The sequence below is a fragment of the Pocillopora verrucosa genome, chromosome 7, assembly GCF_036669915.1.
Source record: "Pocillopora verrucosa isolate sample1 chromosome 7, ASM3666991v2, whole genome shotgun sequence".
NCBI classification, from domain to species: Eukaryota; Metazoa; Cnidaria; class Anthozoa; order Scleractinia; family Pocilloporidae; genus Pocillopora; species Pocillopora verrucosa.
In genome coordinates this window covers 5,944,706-5,968,913 of record NC_089318.1, presented here as the reverse complement: position 1 = coordinate 5,968,913, position 24,208 = coordinate 5,944,706, and the positions used below count along the sequence as shown (strand labels likewise).

At 36.5% G+C, this 24,208-nt stretch overlaps 3 protein-coding genes and 1 pseudogene across 3 annotated transcripts in view; 2 read left to right on the top strand and 2 right to left on the bottom strand.

Moving 5' to 3' along the window:
- Positions 1-24,208, bottom strand: part of LOC131795825 (scaffold protein salvador) — a 93,681-nt gene that overhangs the window by 45,848 nt on the left and 23,625 nt on the right. The window lies entirely within an intron of this gene.
- On the top strand, positions 1,371-8,119 carry LOC136282433 (uncharacterized protein C8orf74 homolog; annotated as a pseudogene).
- LOC136282365 (NACHT, LRR and PYD domains-containing protein 12-like) lies at positions 8,224-12,790 on the bottom strand. The gene has a single exon (XM_066169903.1). It carries the CDS (start codon positions 12,778-12,780, stop codon positions 9,091-9,093), a length of 3,690 nt encoding a protein of 1,229 aa, XP_066026000.1. The 5' UTR covers positions 12,781-12,790; the 3' UTR covers positions 8,224-9,090.
- On the top strand, positions 18,629-23,937 carry LOC136282367 (tyrosine-protein kinase CSK-like). The gene is made up of 6 exons (XM_066169904.1): positions 18,629-18,953; positions 19,075-19,151; positions 19,780-19,845; positions 20,552-20,697; positions 21,698-21,824; positions 22,259-23,937. The coding sequence occupies exons 1-6, from the start codon at positions 18,935-18,937 to the stop codon at positions 22,433-22,435; spliced, it is 612 nt and encodes a 203-aa protein (XP_066026001.1). The 5' UTR covers positions 18,629-18,934; the 3' UTR covers positions 22,436-23,937.

Genomic DNA, 24,208 nt, shown 5'->3' with positions numbered 1-24,208 from the left:
GCTTCCAAGGATTTACCATCACCCTTGTCGAAAATGAGACTAAAGAGATTGCTAAGTTCCGAAACTTCACGTTTTATTTTATAAATCCACTTGATCTCCCTCTCTCTCACACCGTTCAAGTCTCACGCTCTAGTCTCTCTAACTTTAAATATATTATATGATTCTATCGATAAATCATCTGTCACTAAATCATCTGACATACATTAATAATTTCTGTGCGTCATTTGCAGTCTTTTGTGGATTGGTCTCAGGCGCAATTCTGGTAAAGTTTCTCAGGTCATTTCCACTGCAGTAATATTCTACAGATTTTATTCTACAGAATGTTATTTTAATTTCCCCATCATTCACATATATATGGACATAATTCAACTATAGTCCATAAATACTGTATTTACTTAACCCTTTAACTTATTATTTTTTATCTGACAAGAAATTTTCATAACTAATTTATGAGGAAATGTGTAGCAGCTGGAGGAAAGAAGTAACAGCCAGATCTTGGGAGTTACAGGGTTAACAGTGAAACAAAATGAGAAGAGGTTGATTTTAATACACGTATGATTTCAGACCAAATTTTACTCCACTCATTTCAATAAGCATTAGACATCATCATTGAAAATACAAGTACCTAAAGTTGGTGGCTACAATTCAAGCCATCAGAATGTTTAGAAACTTGCAACGTAGTTATAAAAATTTGCAGAACTTGCAACATTCAAATTACAGAGGAATACTATAACAAAAAATTACCAAGTGTCAAGTTTGGGGAGTGCAATGTATCCATTTTTGATTGTATTGAGTGTAATATGTTTTAGGGAACAGTCTTGTTAATTTTGACTGGAGTGTAAATGTAAGTTTTCATACAAAGCACAGTGCATAGAAGAGCTGGAATGCTTTTGTGATTATTCAACTGTTATCTAACAGCCATATTGTCAGTTTGTTGTTTATTAAATTTCGTTGTTTGTATCCCATTGAAGTTATTTGTGTGTAATTTTTACTGCAAATGTTTTTTCCTAAGTTACTTATAAATCTTAAATGAAGAATTGATCAATACAGTATTTTTGTTTGACTCTTTAACCCCAATAGTGACTCCAGCATATAATTTCTCCCTAAACAAATTTTAAGGTTATGAGAATAGAGGAAATGATCACCAAATAAAGCAGCTCTTAGTTGTTAAACAAATTCTCCTTGTCAGCACCTTAGAAAAATGTTTAGCAAACAGTATGAAGAAAATGCATACAGATATTAGGGTGGAAAGGGTTAATTAAAATATAATATTTGAATAATATTTTAAAACAGAAACTTTTTGTAAGGGAATGGAAATTTTGAAGTCAAAGTCTTATCCATTAAAGAATTACATTTTTGCTTTACATAGGATGTCTGACATTGATGCTTCTGCTTTCTTGATGCTACGTTACTGGAACTGCAATAGTGTAAGGACCACATTTATCTGAAGAAAGCTATAGAGCACATTTGTAGTAAAAATATCAGTTTTACTTCAGAGTTCAGAGGTCTAAGAATTATATTACAACTCAATAAATAACTACTTTTAACCTGCTGATTTAATCATTGTCAAGTCAAGCAAACTTGACTGCAACAATTTAATGTATCACATTAAGCAATATTGGCCTAATGTTGGGCATAATGTTTTACTCTGACCTTGGTCTTTGGCATGGACAAGAGGAAAACATAACTTGGTCATCGCTTCCTGAAATAGGCTAACAGACCCACATGCCAAATACCATAATGTCATGCAATGTTGGAACAAAATTATTTACCTTAGACTGTCTCCATAATAGCTGTAATGGTACTCCTTGAACAGACATACGTCATTGCCAATGACATGTTGGCCAAGACTGGCATACAAAAATAAATTTTGGTCTCAATATATACCATGACAGTTCAGTAACAAATGGTATTGACAAAATCGTTATGAGAATGTTCAGATAGTTTACTGAATTCCATTATTCTATGTAGTTGGCAGGTTTGTGTGTCCTTTGAAGCTTGAAGAGACAGAAAATAGTACAAACGCCAATCCAAACTTTCCTGCTCACCACTTTTCAAAGAACAGACAACAGCGTACCAAAACATCTAGCCAGCTACACAGGCTAAATTGCATTTACTGGAAGGTTCATCATCTTTCTGCCATGAACACCGACTGACACCACTGCACAAACCATTCACACATATTTGATATAAGCTCATGATTCCCTCTGCCATGTAGCTTTATATGGTCTTATGATAGTTCAGTATCAAATGGCATTGACAAAATCGTTATGAGACATGTTCAGGCAGCGTTTGCACTCAAGCCTGATTGATTGAGCCACTATTGCAGATCATTAAAAGACGAGTATCCCTGGTAACGAATGCCTCAAGAGCAGTAAACATGGCTTTCTAAATGTCTTTTGTGTCACCAACGTAAAAGAAAGAAAGAAATTGTTGGGAAAGGTTCTACAAAGTCCAGAATTTGACGCAGAAGATGATTGAGGTCCGGGATACTCCCTGATATTCATTATCACATGTTGGCTTTTACTGTAAACAATGGATATTCATGGCGAGAAGTGACTCTGCTGTGGGAGGTATTTAAAGATTTATTAAACAAATTTCAAGGTGAGCTATTACCAGGATTGGATGCAGATCAACATAAATACAAATGTCTTGAAAAAGCCATTAAAAAGACACATATACCCATGTAATCAATACAAGTTCCATGTAGCATTTATGCTTACTTTCAATTCGTCGATTGATGAATGTTGTCGCTGCCGGTGTTATGTGCCACTTAACTATGGATACAAGTCTGGTTAAGGTATGAAACACCATTACCTTAGCCACATATCAGCCTTTTTTTTATTGTGATTGACTTTGTGCTCAATTATCCCAAATTATCTAAACTCATTCACTGTCTTGTGTCTTTGACATGTACAGAATTTAATGTAAAAATTCAGGACTTGTCGTATACAGAACAAATGATTTGGTCCTATGCAAGAAATATGTCATCAAAATCTTAGGGCTGAAAAAATTATGTAGTTGACTGCTGTGGAAAACAGAATCCAAAGTTCTTTTCTGACATAAGATCTTGTTGAAACGCTAACGGCTTTGCTTGTGAAAGATCTGAATCAGCAAATTTGAAGATTCAATCAAAAGATTTGGACTTGAAGATGGGTAGTTACTAAAACAAGGAATGACCTAAAATGACCTAAAACGACATAAAACGACCTAAAATGACTTGAGTTTGCAGATTGGATCACAGACCGGATCACGGATCAGATCACGGATTGGATCACAGATCGGATCATGGATCAGATCACGGATTGGGTCACAGATCATGGATCGGATCATGAAAAATAAAATTAGAAATTTTGTGCGACAAGCCAAAATAAAGTCTGCATGACAAAATAGAGCGTAGGCCCCTTTGGGAGTCTTTTTTTTTGCCCAAAAACCCCATGTAGTCAATTTCACGGCTGTAGCGAGGAGTGTTGTGTAGTGCCACCATTGACGAAGGCAAACTGGAGGCATGTATCATTTCATCAGTCAGTTGAGAAAAATGCAAGACAATCCACAGTTGCTTCTTAAGGTCCTTGAGCTTCTTCCGTTGCTGATGCAACGACTCAAGTGCTCCACATTGCAAACTCAAAGTCTCAGATACTATTCAAGGCGCATGACCTCCAACAGATCCCTATGATATTCAACCAACAACCAAAAATTATTTCAGCAACATTTGGTTAGTCATGCATTCCTCTCAATAACATTTGCGTTTCGCAGCTGTTTGAGATTAGTGGAAGCATTTAATTGCCACTCAGATTGAAGACAAACCAGAAGAAATTTGGAAATCCCGTTTGAATTTTTGACAAAAACCGAAAACCAAATGCTACATCACGTAATAGCCACAAACTGAAATGAACAATCTGATCGGATCCGATCCAGTCAAGTCCGGTCCGATCCATATTTTGTCGATGCCACATTGTCACGTCACTTAAGGTCATATTAGGTATTTTTGGTAATTTAAGAATTCACTCAAAGTCATTTTGGGTCATTTTAGGTCATTTTGGGTCATTCCTTGTTTTAGTAACTACCCTTGAAGATGGTACATGTTTTAAATTTTTCTGCCAACCTAAATTTAGTCTTTGCTGCATCATTTATGTGTTTCATTTGGAGCAATATAACACAAAAATCTACCTTTTATTCCAAGACTTAAAGCTAAAGTTGTACTGATTGGCTGTAAACCTTTCCGTATACTTTTCTGGGAAGTGAAATCTAATGACTTATGTTGCAGTGCAGTTTGTCTGTTTGCTGTTGAATGGTAATGAGGTGCTTTCCTTTTTGATGAGATGTTATTTGAAGAGACATAAGTTGTAAAAAATGATTACAATTGGTCAACCAGAGCTCTCATTTCCATTTACTGGCAAAGGGTGAGATGTCACAGGCATGACCTATCAAGGGTGGGAAGGGAAAGAGGGTATGGGGGCATGTTTCCCCAGAAAATTGTAAAAAAAAAAATGAAATAGCTAAGAAGCTAATAGCTTTAATCTGAGAGAGAATTTCTGCTGTTGAAAAGTGTGCCAAGTGAGTGCACATGGAAATTATATTTGGAAGGATAACTAATGTTATAGGTTCTTAATAAAAGCAGCAGTTTCCTTTCGCAAAATCAACAGAATAAATTTGAAACCTTAAAGGAGTGAGAATTCATGGCTTTAGCATGAGAGTGTAAGATTGAATTTGTTTGCATGAGTCTCACACTCAATGCATGAGACTCGAGAGCTCTAGGTCAACTCAACACATTAAGCTGCTACAGCATATTTTGCTTTTGTTTCTTTTATTTACCCAGTAATTTAGAAGGGATTCTTCAATTCATGCCATTTATTTATTAATGGTGCTGTAAATTTTTAGTGGGAAGGGAGGTTCAATGTAAAAGGAAATGATAGCATTAGGGCTGGAAGACTAAAATAACATTTCAATATTCCAAAAAGGAAAAAAATTTCCAAAGTTAAATATTTTTGTTTTATCTTAGAATAATGTTCACTTACCAAGTGTCAAGCACAAAAGCAAACTCAAATAGTGGAATTTAATACAATTAAAATTGAGCAATTGTATTTTCAAATGGTTTAAGGACAAAGAGGCAATTGTAATACTGTAATTAATGCTGTCTCTACTGCCTCAGGTTTAAACTTCACTAGTAACTTCTAAATTTTATCAGGCAAACCCCTTGAGGACACTATGACACTGTTTAAACAATAGCTCAACAGAATTGCCAATTACTCCTGCAAAACAACCTTAAATCTATGATAGATTTTGTTTTTGTGACATTATTTCAACACCGCAAGCTGTATCAATTTGTTCTACACAAGAAAGAGCTGATGACATCACCAAGTGTGAGCTGGTTATTGAGTCTCCCTTGGTTTTAGAACCTATAAGGGATGGTGTAGGAGTGTTTGCGATGAAGAACAGAGAATAAAACAAATTAAACAGATGGAGCGAAAGTGCCTCCATGTAGCAAGTTAAATTAAGAGGTAATGTTCATTCTAAGAAGTTGTGCTACCTAATTCACCTCAGAACCTTTCCTACTTGAATCAGTCTATTTCAATGTGTATTATGCTCTTTGTCAAGAATGACATTTTATGGGAACAAAAGTGTAACAATATGCTACAAAAGAAAAAATAGTTAAGCACATCTATTTAACAAATAGATTCCAAGTTGCCATGCGTCTGTTCAGTAATAGATCACAGATGAGGTCAAAATGTGGTAAGAGCAAAAAAGTGGCACACGAGGTGCAGCCGAGCCAGTGTGTCACTGATGTTCTTACCACATTTTGATGTCCTCTGTAATCTATAACTGAACAGACGCACGGCAACTTGGAATCTATTTGTTTTATATAATAAAGAATTAAAAAAAAGTTTTAATAATGACGTCATCTACACATCTGTCCTTCGATAGATCATAAGTGAGAACTAATCAGAATGCGTGTATAACTGAGCCTATTGTATAATTCATTATGAAACAGGTGATCATTATAGTGTTGAATCTGGCACTGTATTAAACAGTCACCCTGTAATAAATGGTCAGTTGTCACTGTTTTTCTCCCCTTAATTACTATTAATTTACAGTAATTTTCACCTCTATTAAGTGGTCATGGTCATCCTTGACTGAGTCCCAGCTTCTGGTTTGTATTGTCTTCTACTTGCAAGTGTTGAACAATCACTTAAGAAGAACCTCTCAAATAAAACTAGGGATAGTACTTTGAGTTCAAATGTGCTCAACGTATGGCAAATTATCGAATTCTTCTCAGAACTATGGGGACAAATATTATGCACAAGCATTGTGCAAGTCAATTGGCCTGTAGTTATGAGCTAGAAGTCCAACTTATAGACAATAGTCTACAGTAATCCTGCTCTAGTCTTCTTGTTTGGTACTATGTCACCATTTTGTTGATTTTGTTTACTGATATTAACTTATAGTCAATACATTTTTTAGGGAGCTTTTGAGTAAACTTTAAATTAAGTGTTCAATTATGGGATAAAATGATGATTTTTACTGTATTTTACTTATATTCAGTGGAAACTGTGTGAGGGGTCTCCTTGCAATTCCCTGTGGGTGGCTGCTCTATACAAGTTGAACTGTATGTTGTTAGCTTTTTCTTCATCAATCACTGTTATTCGACACTGATACTGTTCTCTTTTCTATTTAGGAAAGAGCAAAATATCACAAAAATGAAATCCAACAAGCTGTCCAGCAACTGGAGCAGCAGTTTTTGGAGTTTGACCCATCACCAGAAAACTTATCCGCAGATAATGTAGCCACAATTGTGGCTAATGTTACTGCTAAAAAGGCTGCTGTGACAAGTGCCACTATCAGTTATAAAATTGAAGAAATGCATGATTCGTTCAAATTCAAGTATACAAGGTTAGTCAGGAGAATGATAAGGAAGGTGAAAAATCTGCAGATTCCAGTCATTGTTCCAAAGGAAATTATTGAAAGTAGTGATCTCACTGCACAAGTATACTTTTCAGTTGTAAAATGTACTTTGGTATTATCTTGTAACTTTCAGAGAAGTTATTTTAGGGAGAATTTTGCATCATTATTTCTCACTGGATTAATCAACATTGTGTGCTAATTATATGTAGCTTTACAGACTCAGAGTTAATTTTTCTTCTTTTCAAACTTATGATTGCTAATGCTTTAAATTTCCAATGAACCTCTATCACAACATCCACTTAATTTTTCTTTCCTTTTGCTTAACATTAAATTGCCAGGTTGCTGATTCTTAGAAGAAATTGTGTGTATGCAAAGGCTTGCAAAATTTGTCCACTACAAAACAAATATAATTTTTGGCATCACTTGGCATTTCTAAACAAATAGAGATATTTCTCAAACAGCTTTGAATAAGGTTTTCTGTAGAATTGAGTGGAAACTGGGAGAAGCCCTGCTCTGCATAAGTGTCTCTGTTCATGAGATTTTCACCCCCAAGATCTCACTAGTAATTCTCCTTACTGTCTGCCATACAATTCTTATGATGCTAGCTCAAAGAATTTGGTATTGGATCAACTAATATTGCTCTAATGGACATTTCCTTTATTCTCATTACTTGTCAGCTTGATATTGTATTGACATTGTAATGAGAAATTCTGTCTCTATCAGTCATGAGAATTAAAGGGTTTTAAAAGAGATTAAAAGATATGTTCCATAAAAGTGTTTGGACACAGAAATTCTAATCACCCACTTTTTCAAAAAGTGTAGAGATCAAAAGCATTCTGTAGAGATCAAAAGCATTCTTAAAAAAGTGTGGAAAGTTACATTTTGATTCTAAAGTCATGCAAAAATCATTAAAACTGAGAATGAAAGTGCTAAGAAAAGTGTCATTTTATTTTAGCTGCAACAAGTAGAAATCTTTGTGAGGTTTCCTTGCCTCCTCTTCCTCCCATTCTCTTTGCCTCTGGGATTCATTTTTTTGCTCTCATTTCTTTTCTGTTATTTAATTTTTGTGTGCTGAGATCCACTGATTTCATAAATCTTGCCTTTAAAAAGGTTGATAGGTGTCCTTAAGGTAGCCAGGAACATACCCAAGGAAATATGCTACATTGATTTCATGTCACTTGATATTCTACTGTTGGTTCAAGACATGGTGTTTAATTTTTGTTCAGGGTTAAAAGGAGGAAAAAATCGTTTAATTTGAGATAGGGTAAGGATTCGCTTTAGGGATGCTTCATACCCTCACATACCCACACAAAGTTGAAATCGGTTTACAAAGTTTATTCTACAATGATAAATTTGAGAGGTTTCGCTCTATTAACAATACCTGGTAAATTAAAATATTAAATGTTCAAGTCTGATGCCTCATCTCCAGATTTTTAACATCAATTCTACAATAATTTATGATATCAAATGAATAACAGCCCATAAGTATGTACAAAAATTATATTGATATTCAAAAGAAGTGCAGAAACCTCTCTAAACCAAATTGTTTGAATGTGATATAATCTTACACAAATAACCTACAAAAAGGCCTTCTGTCTTTGAAAGCGCGACGATTTGATTTACAATTTCGTTATAAATCTTTTTTCGATATTTTGCCAGAAGTGTGAAACTACTTGAACCGGTTTGCTTCAATCGAAAAAAAAATTATTGAAAACACGACCAATGAAAAAAAAACTGTAATTTATCAAGCAATCTGTGGTAGATACACTCATCTGCTCCGCTTAAAATCTCCAGTGACATGCGATCAAAACATACAGAAGCATGGAGAGAATTTAGGATCAAAACTAACCAATCATAAAATGACAAAGTTTCCTAAGAGGTCCGAGGTTTGATTGTTCTCTCTGCAGTAAGCTTTGTGTTTTTACTTCAATGTTATTGGTTCGTTTATACAAGAAAAATAGTTTGATATCCTTTGTTCTCAATAAACATCTTCATTGGTTCATTTTTCTTCATTTCGATCCGATTCAAATAATCTCGCTGCTTTGTGCAGAGTTAGTTTTCTCTCATTCGCGTTTCTGTTTTGAGTCATTGGGTTTAGTTGTCACTGAGCTGGTTACTTCACGGAAATTTTGAATAGTAAGTGGTTCAAATAATTTAGTTTTAGTTTTAAATTGGAATTGGTGAACCCTAAAAAAATAGCTCACACTTCGACTGGTTATTGCGAAGTAAATTGAGTGCATGTTGCTTAACTTTTTTTGTGATGCGATGATTCTGTGCAAGGTATAATTTTCGTTGCTGACAGTTGTTGTTGTTGATGGCTTTAGCCAAGTACTTTGCTCCAATGTCTGAAATGTTATTTCTTGTGAGGTCTAACGTGTGTAGCTGACAGTTGTTGTTGTTGATGGCTTCAGCCAGGTGCTTTGCTCCAATGTCTGAAATGTTATTGTCTGAGAGGTTTAACGTGTGTAGCTGACAGTTGTTGTTGTTGATGGCTTCAGCCAAGTGCTTTGCTCCAGTGTGTGAGATGTTATTGTTTGTGAGGTCTAACGTGCGTAGCTGACAGTTGTTGTTGTTGATGGCTTCAGCCAAGTACTTTGCTCCAATGTCTGAAATGTTATTTCCTGTGAGGTCTAACGTGCGTAGCTGACAGTTGTTGTTGTTGATGGCTTCAGCCAAGTGCTGTGCTCCAATGTGTGAGATGTTATTGAATGAGAGGTCTAACGTGCGTAGCTGACAGTTGTTGTTGTTGATGGCTTCAGCCAAGTGCTGTGCTCCAATGTGTGAGATGTTATTTGCTCTGAGGTCTAACGTGTGTAGCTGACAGTTGTTGTTGTTGATGGCGTCAGCCAAGTGCTGTGCTCCAATGTCTGAGATGTTATTTCTTGCGAGGTTTAACGTGCGTAGCTGACAGTTGTTGTTGTTGATGGCTTCAGCCAAGTGCTGTGCTCCAATGTGTGAGATGTTATTTGCTGAGAGGTTTAACGTGTGTAGCTGACAGTTGTTGTTGTTGATGGCGTCAGCCAAGTGCTGTGCTCCAATGTCTGAGATGTTATTTCTTGTGAAGTTTAACGTGTGTAGCTGACAGTTGTTGTTGTTGATGGCTTCAGCCAAGTGCTGTGCTCCAATGTGTGAGATGTTATTGTATGAGAGGTTTAACTTGCGTAGCTGACAGTTGTTGTTGTTGATGGCTTCAGCCAAGTGCTGTGCTCCAATGTCTGAGATGTTATTTGTTGAGAGGTTTAACGTGCGTAGCTGACAGTTGTTGTTGTTGATGGCCTCAGCTAAATACTTTGCTGCTTCATCTGTCAATTGATTATCTGTGAGGTGTAACCAGCTCAGTTGAGATTCCCTATATTTTAACAATTTACAAATTTCAAAGCAAACTAAGGAATCACAGTTATTGTAACTCAAATCTAAATGTGAAATTTGTGGAACATTAATTACATTTACTAACGAAGAGCAATCAACAGCTGTGAGGTGACAATTACTAAAATTTGCAAAATTAAAGTTCAATTGTTGAATTTTTTCTTGTGCTTCTAACTTCATTCTACTATTTTCGTTTAAACATTTTATTAATGTCATTGCTAAATCTTTTTCGCCGCTAGTTGGCCAGCGGGTCACTGTCCTTTTTTCTTCTTTATCTGTCCACTGTTCGATGAGGCATTTTTTTTCAGTTTCCACAGGAAGAAGGTTAGTAATAATTTCGTTTGATAGATGAATTTTATCCTCCATTAATCCTGCTAGAAACTGAAAAACCAGCTGCCATTTGCCGTTCTTGATGTTCTCGGAAACAAAGCTTTTTAATTCTGTGTCACTCATGTTGTTTGCTAGGTGCCTCGCAGCGAAAAACTCTTGCATTGTCAAATGAATGAAACAGAATTGTGGTTCAGGATTAAGTGGGTCCGTTCTACGGTCGGGTAAGCGGTGGAAAAGAGCGCTGTCTTCCATTCCGCTTACTTCGCTTCCTCCAAGGATCAGCTCTCCGTTTTTGATTCCTTCAAACGCTACTCTTCCTAGTTTTCTGAATATCTCCAGCACTTGGGTGGGCAAATTATGTCCGACTGGAAACGGATTATGGCACAATTCTCTTGTATGTTTAAAATAAAACACCTGTACTGCAATCTTGTATATCGATGTTAATTTGGCAGGAAGGGTAACGTCATCGGAACTTTCGGACTCCATTATTTGTAACAGACTTGTGCAGATGATGAAGCTGTTGACCGGCACATAACATAGCGTAAGCAAATTAATGTTGCTGCTGATGTGTCGCCATAGTGTTTCGCCAACTGTCTTTTTATCTCCGGCCAATTTGTAGACATATTCTTTAACCTGTTCCAATGAAAATCCTAGAATTTCGAACGTTTTGTCAAACTTGAGGTGTTTGATGCTCGACAAAGCCGAAGGTCTCGTGGTTGTCAAAATTAAGGCATCTTTTAGGAGTTTCCCGGTCACAAGCCACTGGTAAAGGATTTGGAGCGGCTTTTTCTCTTCAATGCACTTGGGATGAGGAGGTTCTCGGTCCATGTTTGCGTTAAGTTTAAATTCGTCGAATCCGTCAAAAAGTATGAGTACACCTTCAGGGTTCTCAATCAAGTGATTCCAGACCTCGTCATCTAGGTGATTTGTTGGGAAATGCTCGGAATGAATCAACAGTTCCCTGAGGCTAAGGTTGTTCTCCGATTTGAATCTTCTGAATTTCACGAAGAAAGCGGCATCAAAAGGGATTTTGGCTTCAGGTGACGCCCAGTCTCTGAGAAGTTTGGTACAACATAATGTCTTGCCGATTCCGGCTCGACCGACGATTAACACTTTCTTATTTTCAACACTTAGGAGGTCTTCCAGGCTTTTCGGTTGTGAGTTTTCCCCGCGCGACATTGGATAAATCTTGAGTTGTTCCTCTCTGTTCTCAGTAAAGATATACGTAGCTCTGTTCGGAATCACAACAAGATTTGTGTAAATTTGATCCAAAGTCAAATGTTTTACTATTGTGTTTTCGCCTGGATTACCTGTAAAAGGTGATTGGAGTGCTAATAGTTCTTGGGTGTCTTGAAAAATTATTTTCTTTGTGCGTTTGATGAATTTTTTAAACTTTCGTTTTTGGTGTTGGTTGAGTCTTAGATGGGTTTTTAGAAACTTTGAGTCTTGCATGAAACCCCTTTCAATGCATGCCCGCGAAATAAGGTAGACGGTTTCAACCAGTATGCCAGCGACATGAATTCCATTTATCACAAGGACAGCGTACATCCAGAAGGTTTTCTTTTCCGCTCGTTGATTGTGACAGTCGTGTAAAGTAGAGTTTTGGGCGTTGTCAGATAAATTCCTTGGCTGAGTGGTTCCATCGGTTAAATAACAGTTAAACTTCGAGTCAAACTTTAAAGGATAAAGCAACTGAGTTTGTAGGATGATGAAAATTACTCCTAAAACAATTCTGAACAATAGTTGACAGCAGTAAGCAAAAAAGAGCCTGTTTCCAGTTGATGACGCAGTCTCCTGGTCAAGCAGCTGTCTCTCTTGATCATCGGTACGGATGCCTCGCGACAGTTGTTTGACTTTGGCGCTCCCTATTTTAGAGTAAATAGCACATACAAATACAATAAGGACTAGATTGAGGATTACGAAGCCAAAGATAGGAAAACCGTATTTGTTGTACTGATTCATATATATCTCGTAACATTTTCCACGGACGATGTCGACGTTTTCAATCTTCGCTCCGCCACAGCGAAAATCAAACCTGGACTCGTTAATTTCCATGTCGACGAATATGGCGAGGAAGATGACACTGATCAGAATCCAAAAAACCATAGCCACATAGTGAACTTTGTTGAAAGCTTTTGGATCCAAATATTCTAAAATCTTTTCCATTGATGGGGTTGACATTGTTACTCACTGTTAGAATGCTGATCAATTGTGGAGCTTATGCCACCTTGGTCTAATTATAGAGCGTGATAGTACTTTTATTTGATTGGATTTGAAACTTGCAACTGTCAAAACAACGATGGATTATTTATGCATTTTATTGTTTGACGTAAGAAACAGTTGTCAGAAACTGAGACGGATATAGATATTTGCATATGTGGCCATATACGGGACCTCGTTTCCTCCCACCCCCTCCCCCGTGCTTGTTTTCATCCCCTTCCTCCTCTCCTTTTCTGTTAATGTTGCTGCTGAGGTCTTGAAGAGAAACTCGTTGTACCGATGTAGCTCATTTTGAAGGTTGAAGACTACACTCTAAGTTGTTAGGTGTGGATATTTCATCTGGGTGGTAATTGTTTGGAAAGAAAATTGTAACACTTGGCTGATTCAAGTCACGATTGGTCGAGGTTTTGCATCTGATAAAATTTGAGGGTGGTGTGAGTTTTCCTGACTAATCCCAAAGAGGCTTAGTGAAGCAAAACTAATACAAATCAAATTAATCAACTGGGTCGTAAAAATACGGCCCTGTTTGGATCAATGTTCTCATCTTATCACGATCATAATAGGTGTGAGAGTCTAAAATTACGACGGCACGTCCTTTGTTCTTTGGTGGATGCTCCATTCATTTCTGAGCCAAAAACTCACCAATTAATTGCTCAACTTAAAACGAAGAGGTCATATATCCGAAAGTGATTACAATAAGATCAAACAAACAGCTTCCTAGGATCTACCATCACCCTTGTCGGAAATGAGAGTCTGCTACGTTCCGAAACTTTGCGTTTAATTTTATAAATCGACTTGATCTCCCTCTCTCTCACACCGTTCAAGTCTCACGCTCTGGTCTCTCTAACCTCTAATTAAAAAATATATTATAGGATCCTACTGTTAAATCATCTGTCGCTTATCGCAAAAAAAATCAACCGGAAATCAATTAACACTGAATAATCTCTCACACCGTGAAAACCAAGTGATCCTTCCAAAATCCTCCACCCATACCCCTCCCCCTTTACAGGTGATGATGATGATGACTCCTCCCTTATTTGGCCATAATTTTTTATTTGGCTCTTTCCGATTTTCTTTGCTGCTTTTAAAAGTTTCCTATAATAAATTTTTTGCAGCTAACTGTATCACAGAATAGTCTGAAAGACTATGAACTCTTTAAACACTACGAGTGACTTGCATCTAATTTTTCCCAACAACATCACTCCTGAATCAAACAGAGAATAAAGGAAATGGTCACCTGGGAAGGAGTCTTTTGATGGGCAAACAAATTGGAAATAGGAAAATGTATAAAGAATAGTGTGGAGAATATGCATACTGATGTTAGGGTGTAAAGGGTTAAGAAAATGAAAGACATCTTCCTTTGCAAGTCTTTTATGAGGTTATTGACAGACCTGCTAATTCTTTTACAGCAGTTTCACTAATTAAATTTATTCTTTTAGTTTTCGAGAAAATTGTCTTTAAGCTGGGCACTGACTTATACAATTTTTAAAGGTGTCAGGGAAACAATAGCGAAATTTATATCATAGGGTTAGGGGAAGGTTTAGGGGCTTGGTACTCGGCGCAAATCTATCCAAATCCAGCTGATTCAACGAGGTAAAAAATGTAATTATACGGCCATGTTCCGTTTAAGTGTATCAGTCAACCTTTTTTCTGGTTAGCAAGTAATTTACTGTTAAAAAATGAGTTAAAAACGTAAATTGGCCACTGTAATGAGTTAAAAGGCTGACATTTCGAGCGTTAGCCCTTCGTCAGAGCAATAGACGATTGAATAATTTGCAAGAGCGAATTTAACATTGAAAAAATCCTTAACATCGATCGGCCAATATGACAAATGTCCCACGCTTTTATCACGTGACAGTTTGATGGTTTTGTTGCCACTTGACTAGTCTCCTTTGCAGACGCTTTGCTTCAGTGACATCCCCCCCTTCCCTTCCTTAAAAAAAAATCTGCTGTGAATAAGACCACTAGATTGGGTCATAGAAAGCAACACTAAAACTTTAACCTCTGCAGGTATATGATTTCAGATCAAATTACAGTCCACTCATTTCAATTAGCATTATACATCAATGAAAATACAAGTATCTAAAGTTGGTGGCTATAATTCAAGCCATCAGAATTTTTTAAAAATTGCAACATGGTTACAGAAATGTGCAGAATTTGCAACAGGAGTACTACAACAAAAATTTAAAGAGAGAAAACTAGCAATCTTTTTATCCATGTATTTGCTTAATACACTTATTAAGTAGCTTAAAAATTACAATGCTCCTGCTTAATTATAGCAACAGTCTGAGTTTTTTTAATAATAAATATTTTAGTAGGTGAAACCATCACCAAGAGTCAAGTTTGGGGTGCACAATGTATCTGATTTAAATTGTATTGAGAGTGTAATATGTATTAGAAGACAGACTTGTTAATCTTGACTGGAGTGTAAATGTAAGTTTCATACAAAGCACAGTGCATAAAAGAGCTGGAATGCTTTTGTGATTAATAAACTGTTATCGAACAGCCATATTATCAGTTTTGTTGTTTATTAAATTTCATTGCTTGTATCCCTTTGAAGTTATTTGTGTGTAATTTTTGCTGCAAATGTTTTTTCCTGAGTGACTTATTAATCTTACATGAAGAATTAATCCAAATATTATTTTTGTTTGACTCTTTAATCCCAATAGTGACTTCAGCATATAATTTCCCCTACAATATCAACCCTGAGACAAATTTTAAGGTCATGAGAATAAAGGAAATGATCACCAAATGAAGCAGCTCTTAGTTGTTAAACAAATTCTCCTTGTCAGCGCCTTAAAAAAATGTTTATCAAACAGTATGAAGAAAATGCATACAGATATTAGGGTGGAAAGGGTTAATTAAAATGTAATATTTGAATAATATTTTGAAACAGAATCTTTCTGAAAAAGGATGGAAATTTTGAAGTCAAAGTCTTATCCATTAAAGAATTACATTTTTGCTTTACATAGGATGTCTGACATTGATGCTTCTATTTTCTTAATGCAACTTTACTGGAACTGCAACAGTGTAAGGACACATTAAGCTGGAGAAAGCTATAGAGCAGATTTGTAGTAAAAATATCAGTTTTATTTCAGAGTTCAGGAGTCTAAAAATTATATTACAACTCAATAAATTATTACTATTAACCTGCTGATTTCATCATTTTCAAGCTGTGCCAACTTGATTGTGATAATCTGATGTATTACATTGAGCAATATTGGCCCATGGTGGGTATGTTTTACTCTGTGACCTTTGTCTATAGCATGGAAAAGAGGAAAACATAACTTGGTCATCACTTCCTGATATAGGCCAACATATGCACATGCCAAATACCATAATATCATGCAATGTTGGGACAATATTATTTACTATAGACTGTCTCCATAATAGCTCAAATCGTACTCGTTGAACAGACATAGGTCATTTCCAATGACATGTTGGCCAAGATGTGATGCAGGAATTTAAACAACCAATGTTGGCACACCACCAAATATTGTTGCAAGATTGGTATACAAAAATAAATTTTGGTCTTACCATATACCATGACAGTTCAGTAACAAATGGTATTGACAAAATCGTTATAAGACATGTTCAGGTAGTTTGCTGAATTCCATCGGTCTGTAGTAGTACAAATGCCAATCCAAACTTTGCTGCTCACCACTACAGCTACACAGGCGAAATTGCATTTATTGGAAGGTTCATCATCTTTCTGCCATGAACACCGACTGACACCATTGCACAAACCATTCACACATATCTGATATTAGCTCATGATTCACTCTGCCATGCAGCTTTAGTTCATGGTCTGCACCTTCCACCCGGTGCATTTTCCAGTCATTTGCCATTCTCTTCAGAGCTGTATCCATTAAATCGGGCCTGCAGTATGAATCTTTTCTGCCACTTATAAACAATGCAGGCAATCCAAGATGGAGAAGTGATGATACTCAAAACTCTGAGGTCTTATGTGGAGGATGTAAGGGGTATGACAAACAAGCAACGCCAAATACAAAGTTTGTGGTCAAACTGCTGTTTGAAGCTACCTTAGCATCAACATGTGCACCCATCGAATGGCCTATAAATAAACACAACTTCAAAATCATTGTTTTAACATGCAAGGGGCATGGCAGGGTTTATTCCTGCGTGATGTGGTGACAGGAGAACATTGTAAAATTGTCATTGAGGAGAAAATAAATTATAAACATCTGAAGAAAAAATCACTCAGATCATCATAATAAGCTGGTGAATATTAAGAAGTTGCCCATGTCAACAACCTGCATCGGATTTCATGTTAGTTCCTTTTTTACAATGATCCAATCCATGATCTAATATGCTGAGTGATCCCAGCCATGATCGCATCCATGATGTGATCTGCAATTTGATCTGTGTTTTGTCTATGCTGGCATTGTAGCTAAAGAATTCACAAGCCTCTTATCTCTAATTCCTAATAGACAACCTGCAAAGACCATCTGGTTTCCTTACCAAACAGCTGTTATTGCTTATATTCGTTTCTTAAATATGAGTTTCTGCTGAGAGTATAAATAGTAGGAAGAAAGTAGCTCTTATTATTGAGTTGAGAGCAGCAGTCAGGGAAAAAACCGTGCAGTTTGTAGGTGTTAAACTAAACCGATTCGTAAATTAAGTAAAAAAAAAAAGCGACATTCTTGACTCCGTGTCGTAAATTACATTACAAAGCTCGTACCACAATGTTACAATTAATTAATCGCCAACCACGAACAAGAAAATTACTCTCACCACAACTGCAGTGAAACACTGTATCCTATACTTGAAGTTTCTCGTCCTGCAGGTGAATCTCAAACACAGTATCCCCGTGCTTGCGAGATGAGCGGCTAGTTTCTCCAGATGGAGGTAATTCATATCTCCTTCAGCCCCGTGTCATCGGCAGAAATATTGGACAAGATGGCGGCCGCGCTTGCGCATTTCAAATAATAATAATTTCCAAATAATGTAAGAAACTGTATAGAAATTTGTAAAATTTCTAAAATATAACAATCAGGAGCTCATGGTCCCGTCTGCTCTCGATCGAGACATATTCAGTACTGATTCTGCTATTCATCAAACCTCACAGGGACTCGATAAATAAAAACCACTTACTTCCCGAGCCAGTTCTTTTGTCATTAATCATTGACCTAGGTCACCATACAGTTCTTCAAAATCCGTCGTTCTCCATCCCAAACACTCGCCTATTACAGGAAAGTGCATCGATAAAGTCAACTGCTCTCGATCGAATTGACTGCTACAGAGTTCGAAGCGTCCAAATATCCTGTAAAATTGTCATTTCCTCCCATCAAAAAACTTCCCAACGCGCCAGAATATCCCTTATTTTCCATGTTGAGTAAGTGACGAGACGCCATGTCGAAAACTATGACTGAAATAGTTAAACACGAGCAACGATGATCTTCGAATCGTCGGCCATATTTGTTTATGTCCTTGCAGGGAAATAAATTAGTTCTCAGGTCCTTTTCGGAATAAAAATATGCCAGGCATTGAATGCAAATTCAGTAGTCTTGGCACGAAAATCAAATCAAAGCAAATCAAAATTCTGACATCATGTCATCGCTCTGCCTCGAAAAATCCCAAAGATTTACTTTCAGGTCTTCTTTTCTTTTTCTTTTCATCAAATAGAAGATCTACGGTGCTCAAATTGTATAAGTCATGGTACGAAACACTCTTCTTTGCAGATCGAGCCGTGATCGCCGCCATATTGAATTCTCTTGATATTCTATTGTTCCAGAGTGTAATACGATATACCGCTGATAATTGTTAGCGGGCTCGAAATGTCCTTGATTTCTGGCGATGTGTCAGAATCACAGCACAAACGTTCCATGACGCCTCGCATGGAAAATTAAACACGCCATCCAGTTTACGATCTTCAACTGGAATTTTAACTATAACCTGCATGTTTAATACAAATAGAGACATGCAGACATGCAATTCTGTCTTGGTCACTCGTGGGAGTTAAAGGGTTAATAGACCAGTATCCATGTTTACTCCTGGAAGTCACTGTGCCCAACAACAAGCCTTCCATTGCATTTTTAAGCACATGAGCATCCGTTATGAGACTAACTGTGCAAAAAATTAAAACTAGAATTATATGTCCCACATGACTGTAGGTGGGTACTGACACCTGTGTACTACCCAATATCTACATTGCTCAGATTTGATTTCTAATATTTCCTGCAAAAATTTGACTCATAGATAGTCTAAAGTTGGAAATGTTATCTCTTATTTCAGATGAGAAAGGAAAACTTATGCTGGTGACAGAGCTTGCTCCACTGGGAGCTTTGGTGCAGTACTTACCCAAAAACAAGGTGGGATACAGATTTACATTAAAATTGTCCCTTTTAGAACAGAGAAACTATGTAACAATTTCAATGTGGTTTAGCCTGCTGAAGCAGATCGGTACTCACTAATAAAGTTGATTTTCTGACCTAGAGGAAAGCTATTAGGCAAAGCCTATTACTAGTTTGTTTAATTTGTGGGGGCGATGAGTTACTTAAAATTATTCTACTAGTGTTTATTGATGAACAAATTCCTTCTCAATTATAAATTTCCACAAAAGCCTTTGGACTTCTGAATAAATTATGATCTGCAGGCAAACGTCTTCTTCTGGTCATGGCCAAATGTAGTAAATTTTTGTAGTAGGTAATTAAAATAGAGCAGAAATTTTATTCTACCGAATATTATTTTAATTTTGCCTATCAATTACATATATATGCACATAATTCAACCATAGTCCATAAATACTATATTTATTTAACCCTTTAACTCGTTATTTTTGATCTGACTAAAAATTCTCATAACTAATCTATAAGGAAATGTGTAGCAGCTGGAGGAAAGAAGTAACAGTCAGATCTTGGGAGTTAAAGAGTTAACAGTGAAACAAAATGAGAAGAGGTTGATTTTGAGAAAATGACTGTACTATTTTTTTCTCAAAAGGAAATTCTTCAAACACCACAGCTCCTTGAATTCTGTTTGCAAATTTGCAAAGGAATGAATTACCTGGTATGCCTGAATGATTTTCTGCTGATGTTACCTAGAGACCTTTAGACGTTTAAAAACAATAGACTTTTCACTCAAAAGTAAGATTACAAACTTCAAGGTTCCTTTGTATGCTCATTAAGGAATATTAACCTTGTCTACGATTTTGAGAGAAGTCTGTCCTTAGATGGTAGAAAGCCTAATTGATCAGGGCATGGTCTGTCATCTAGAATCTACATAGCATGAAAGGTCCGATAGCCCTCCCTTACCGATATGTGCCCTACCCTTTCCCTTTCTTCAGATAAAAACTCTAGCATTGTCATGTCACCTTTGAGCTTTGTAGCTTTCAATTTGAAAAGAAATTTCTATTTCAAAACTTGTATCAGTTTCTGGTATCAGCATTAAAAACCATTGGTTTTCCAACATAAAAAAATGCCTACTTTACCCAGAAATCATTTAACCTGGGCAACAATCATGTTCCCATAAATGTGTTTTAAAATAGTCCCTCACCACCACTGATAAGAATGCTATTGTACCCCTCCCCCCTGAAGAGGCACATTAGTCAATTTTTTGGCCAGTTATTTGCAGTGCTTCTTGGAGTGGAGTATTTCTAGGAACAGTTATGCTTTTCAAAATGTGAGATTGCTACAGGTCCAAATGAGGACTTTCCTAAGCCTATTCAGGATACATTGGAGAGGAAGATGTGAATTAAAACATTTACTGCTTTTAGGAAACTCAAAAACTACTTCACAGAGACCTTGCTGCAAGGAATATCCTGGTTATGCGGGAGGACCTGGTGAAGATCAGTGATTTTGGACTCTCCAGGTTGGAAGAATACTACAAACTTCAGGAATCCAGCAAGGTGCCTATCAAGTGGTAAGAGAGCAATTTTTTTAAATAAATTCATTTCTTTTGTAAGGAAATGTGATGGTAGCTTTTGAAGTAATAAAGTTTGATCATCTGAGCGAGTGTAGTCCTGAGAAGAACTGTTGTGGTCAGTAGTGACTGACATTCACCAACCTAAGCAGTATTTTTTTCTTTTTCTTTTTTTGACTCTGATGATGACTTCCACTAAGGTTGTTGAAACATCAGTCACTACTACCAACAACAGCCTTTCTCTGGACTACTCTTGACCAGACACACATTACCTCCAGGTTCAAACTATTTACTGTCAGGTATAAAGGTTGTCTTATAATAGCTGACAGAGGGAGCAAAAATTGGAGAAACAACTGCTCTTATTTTAACACTTTTGTCATTCAATTGTTAATCCTTTAACTCCTAAGATCTGATTGTTAATTCTCTCCTCTTGCTGCTACACAACTCCTTGTAAATAAGTAATTTAGTGTTAACAACTGAGTTGAAAATGTAAATTGATCACTGTAAGGAGTTAAAGGCTGATGTTTCAAGCATTAGCCCTAATCGTTGATCGCTCTGACCATAAAAACTTCTTCCTGATAAGTTTGAGTTTTCTCATTAAGCGTTCACTAGAAAAACTATGGATACCATAGGGAGAAGTTACATGTTAGTCACTTCTGGGAGATAAAGGGTTAAAAGGAATCTGGAGTTGCATTGGTCTCTCTTTGCTCCACTTCTTCAGACTGACCCAGAACTTTTGTGCCTTCCTCTCACCCCTTCAGATGCGAAACCTTCACCATGGGAAAACAGTAGGAATCAGACTTCTTTGGTCAAAGAAATTGTCTCAGCTGGTTATTGAAACTAAATTTGTTTATTCTCTAATTGACATGCACCTAAAAGTTACTTTTCAGGACCTCTGACTGAAAACCTTGGATAACTGCCTCACAGTTTTGCTTTTCACTTTGGGTTACAAATTTTTTGCTTGGTAAATTTAAATTCTCTATTGTACTCTTCATTCCAGGTATGCACTGGAAAGTTTGCTAGAAAAACGATTCACAACAAAAAGTGATGTCTGGAGTTTTGGAGTGACTATGTGGGAAATTTTTTCCTTTGGGGAGAAACCATACAAAGATGTTGAAAACTGCAAGGTGAGAGATGAGAAATGTCTTTTACTCCTTTCACTCCCAGATCTTGTTAGTAAATTTATACTCCTTGCTGTCTGCTATACAATTGTTATGATGCTAAGACTAAGAGCATTCCCTTTTTTTCACAGAAGTAAACTCACTGCAAGTTAAAAAGAATCAACAAAAAAATTGATATTTGTGTGACGCCTAAAACTTTGGGAGTTAAAGCCACACAAAAAGTAGAAATGACAGTAGTTGCACCTTATTGAAATTAATATTTTATGTAATTGAAAATCACTCAGCCTAGCTTGCGAGGTCAAACTCTGTGGCTTAGCCAGCTCTGTAGTCCTTACTTTTTGTTTGCCTCAATCCCTGAGTTCCATACAGCATGCTAAAATGAATCAACCCTTTTTATGTTCTTTCTAAAATAAACTTAATTCTTCTTTTTTGACCCACAGCTCTCTGACTTTCTAGAAAGTGGAAATCGACTACCTTGTCCACCTAAGTGCCCACCAAAGGTCTACAAAGTCATGCTCAATTGCTGGATAAAACATACTGGAAAAAGACCAAGCTTTTTCCTCCTGGAAACAACATTTTTTGAAGAATTACAAAAGGATTATCCTCTCAGTGGTTAATTTTGACATTAGAGGGCCAGGATTTTGGCTCCCTCCTTCTTAAACATCACGCTATCTATTGAAATAGGAGAAATGCCAGATTTGTGGGTAATTGCCATTTTATCCATGCCTCAGAGGATGGTTTCGAGTCCAATTTAGTGTTTATTAGATCATGAAACATTACTATAAAACCGTTATTTACAACCATGACTGTTACTCAACTGTCGAAGCCACTCATTACTTAAAGACACAGGCTGCATCTAGTAGATAGCACAGTACGTCTTGCTATCACTTATCCCCTGGATAGCCATTTATCTATTGGGTAGCATCATCCACCCTTTGATTACTTGGTACCAGGTCTACCTTGTACAGAGGTAATGTGGTATCATCATCTGAGTTGATAACATAAATTGGCCACCGTTAAGAGTTTCAAAGCTGACATTTAGAGCATTAGCCCTTAACTCTTGCTCTGATAAGGGGCTAACACTTGAAATTTCAGCTTTGAAACTCTTACGGGTGGCCAATTTCTGTTTACTTATCAACTCAGTTGATGATAGCAAGTTACCCTGTTATACTCTCCCACATACACAGCACCACAGTTTCTTTAGAAACTTACCCCCCTTAACTTGTTATGGTCTGGTGTAACAACACCTCTAGCAGCTCTTACCTTTAAGACAATACTGTGTTCAAATTAAAAACCAAGGTAAATCAGATCTCTCAGTCCATATACAGATCTAAAATATCTTAGGTGAAGATTTTATTCACAAAAAGGTCCTGTGCTAGAAAATAACACACAACTTCTCTGTCCTACCTCTTGATCATTAGAAAAAGACCAATGTTGCAAATATTGGTACCAGTTTTCAGCACCCATGTTTCAATTATACTACTGGCTTTAAGTATGTTCATTTTACTGGATCCTAAATTGTGCTTGACTACCCAGATAAGTCACACGGTCAAAACTTCACTCCACTCATTTCAATTAGCATCATACATCATCCATGAAAATACAAGTATCTAAAGTTGGTGGCTACAATTCAAGCTATCAGAATGTTTTGAAACTTGCAACATGGTTACAAAAATGAACAGAACTTGCAACATTCAAATTACAAAGGAGTGCTATAACAAAAAATTTAAAGAGAGAAAACTAGCAATTTTTTTGTCCATTTACTTGTTCTCAATTTTCCCATTGAGGTTGAATCCCATTAAATTCACTGTGTTTGTTTAAATTTAATTGCATTGATTAATATGCTTATTAAGTAGCCTGAAAATTACAATGTTCCTTCTTAATTATAGCATCAGTTTGAGTTTTTTAATAATTAATATTTTAGTTGGTGGAACCATCACCAAGTGTCAAGTGCAATGTATCCATTTTCGATTGTATTGAGTGTGTAATATGTATTAGAACACAGTCTTGTTAATTTTGACTGGAGTGTAAATGTAAGTTTTCATACAAAGCACAATGCGTAGAAGAGCTGGAATGCTTTTGTGATTATTAAACTGTTGTTTCACAGCCATATCGTCAGTCTGTTGTTTATTAAATTTCATTGTTTGTATCCCATTGAAGTTATTCATGTGTAATTTTTACTGCAAATGTTTTTTCCTGAGTTACTTATTAATCTTACAAGAAAAATTAATCCATACATTATTTTTGTTTGACTCTTTAATCCCAATAGTGACTTCAGCATATAATTTCCTTCTACAATATCAACCCTGAGACAAATTTGAAAGTCATAAAGGAAATGATTACCAAATAAAGCAGCTCTTGGTTGTTGAACAAATTCTCCTTATCAGCAC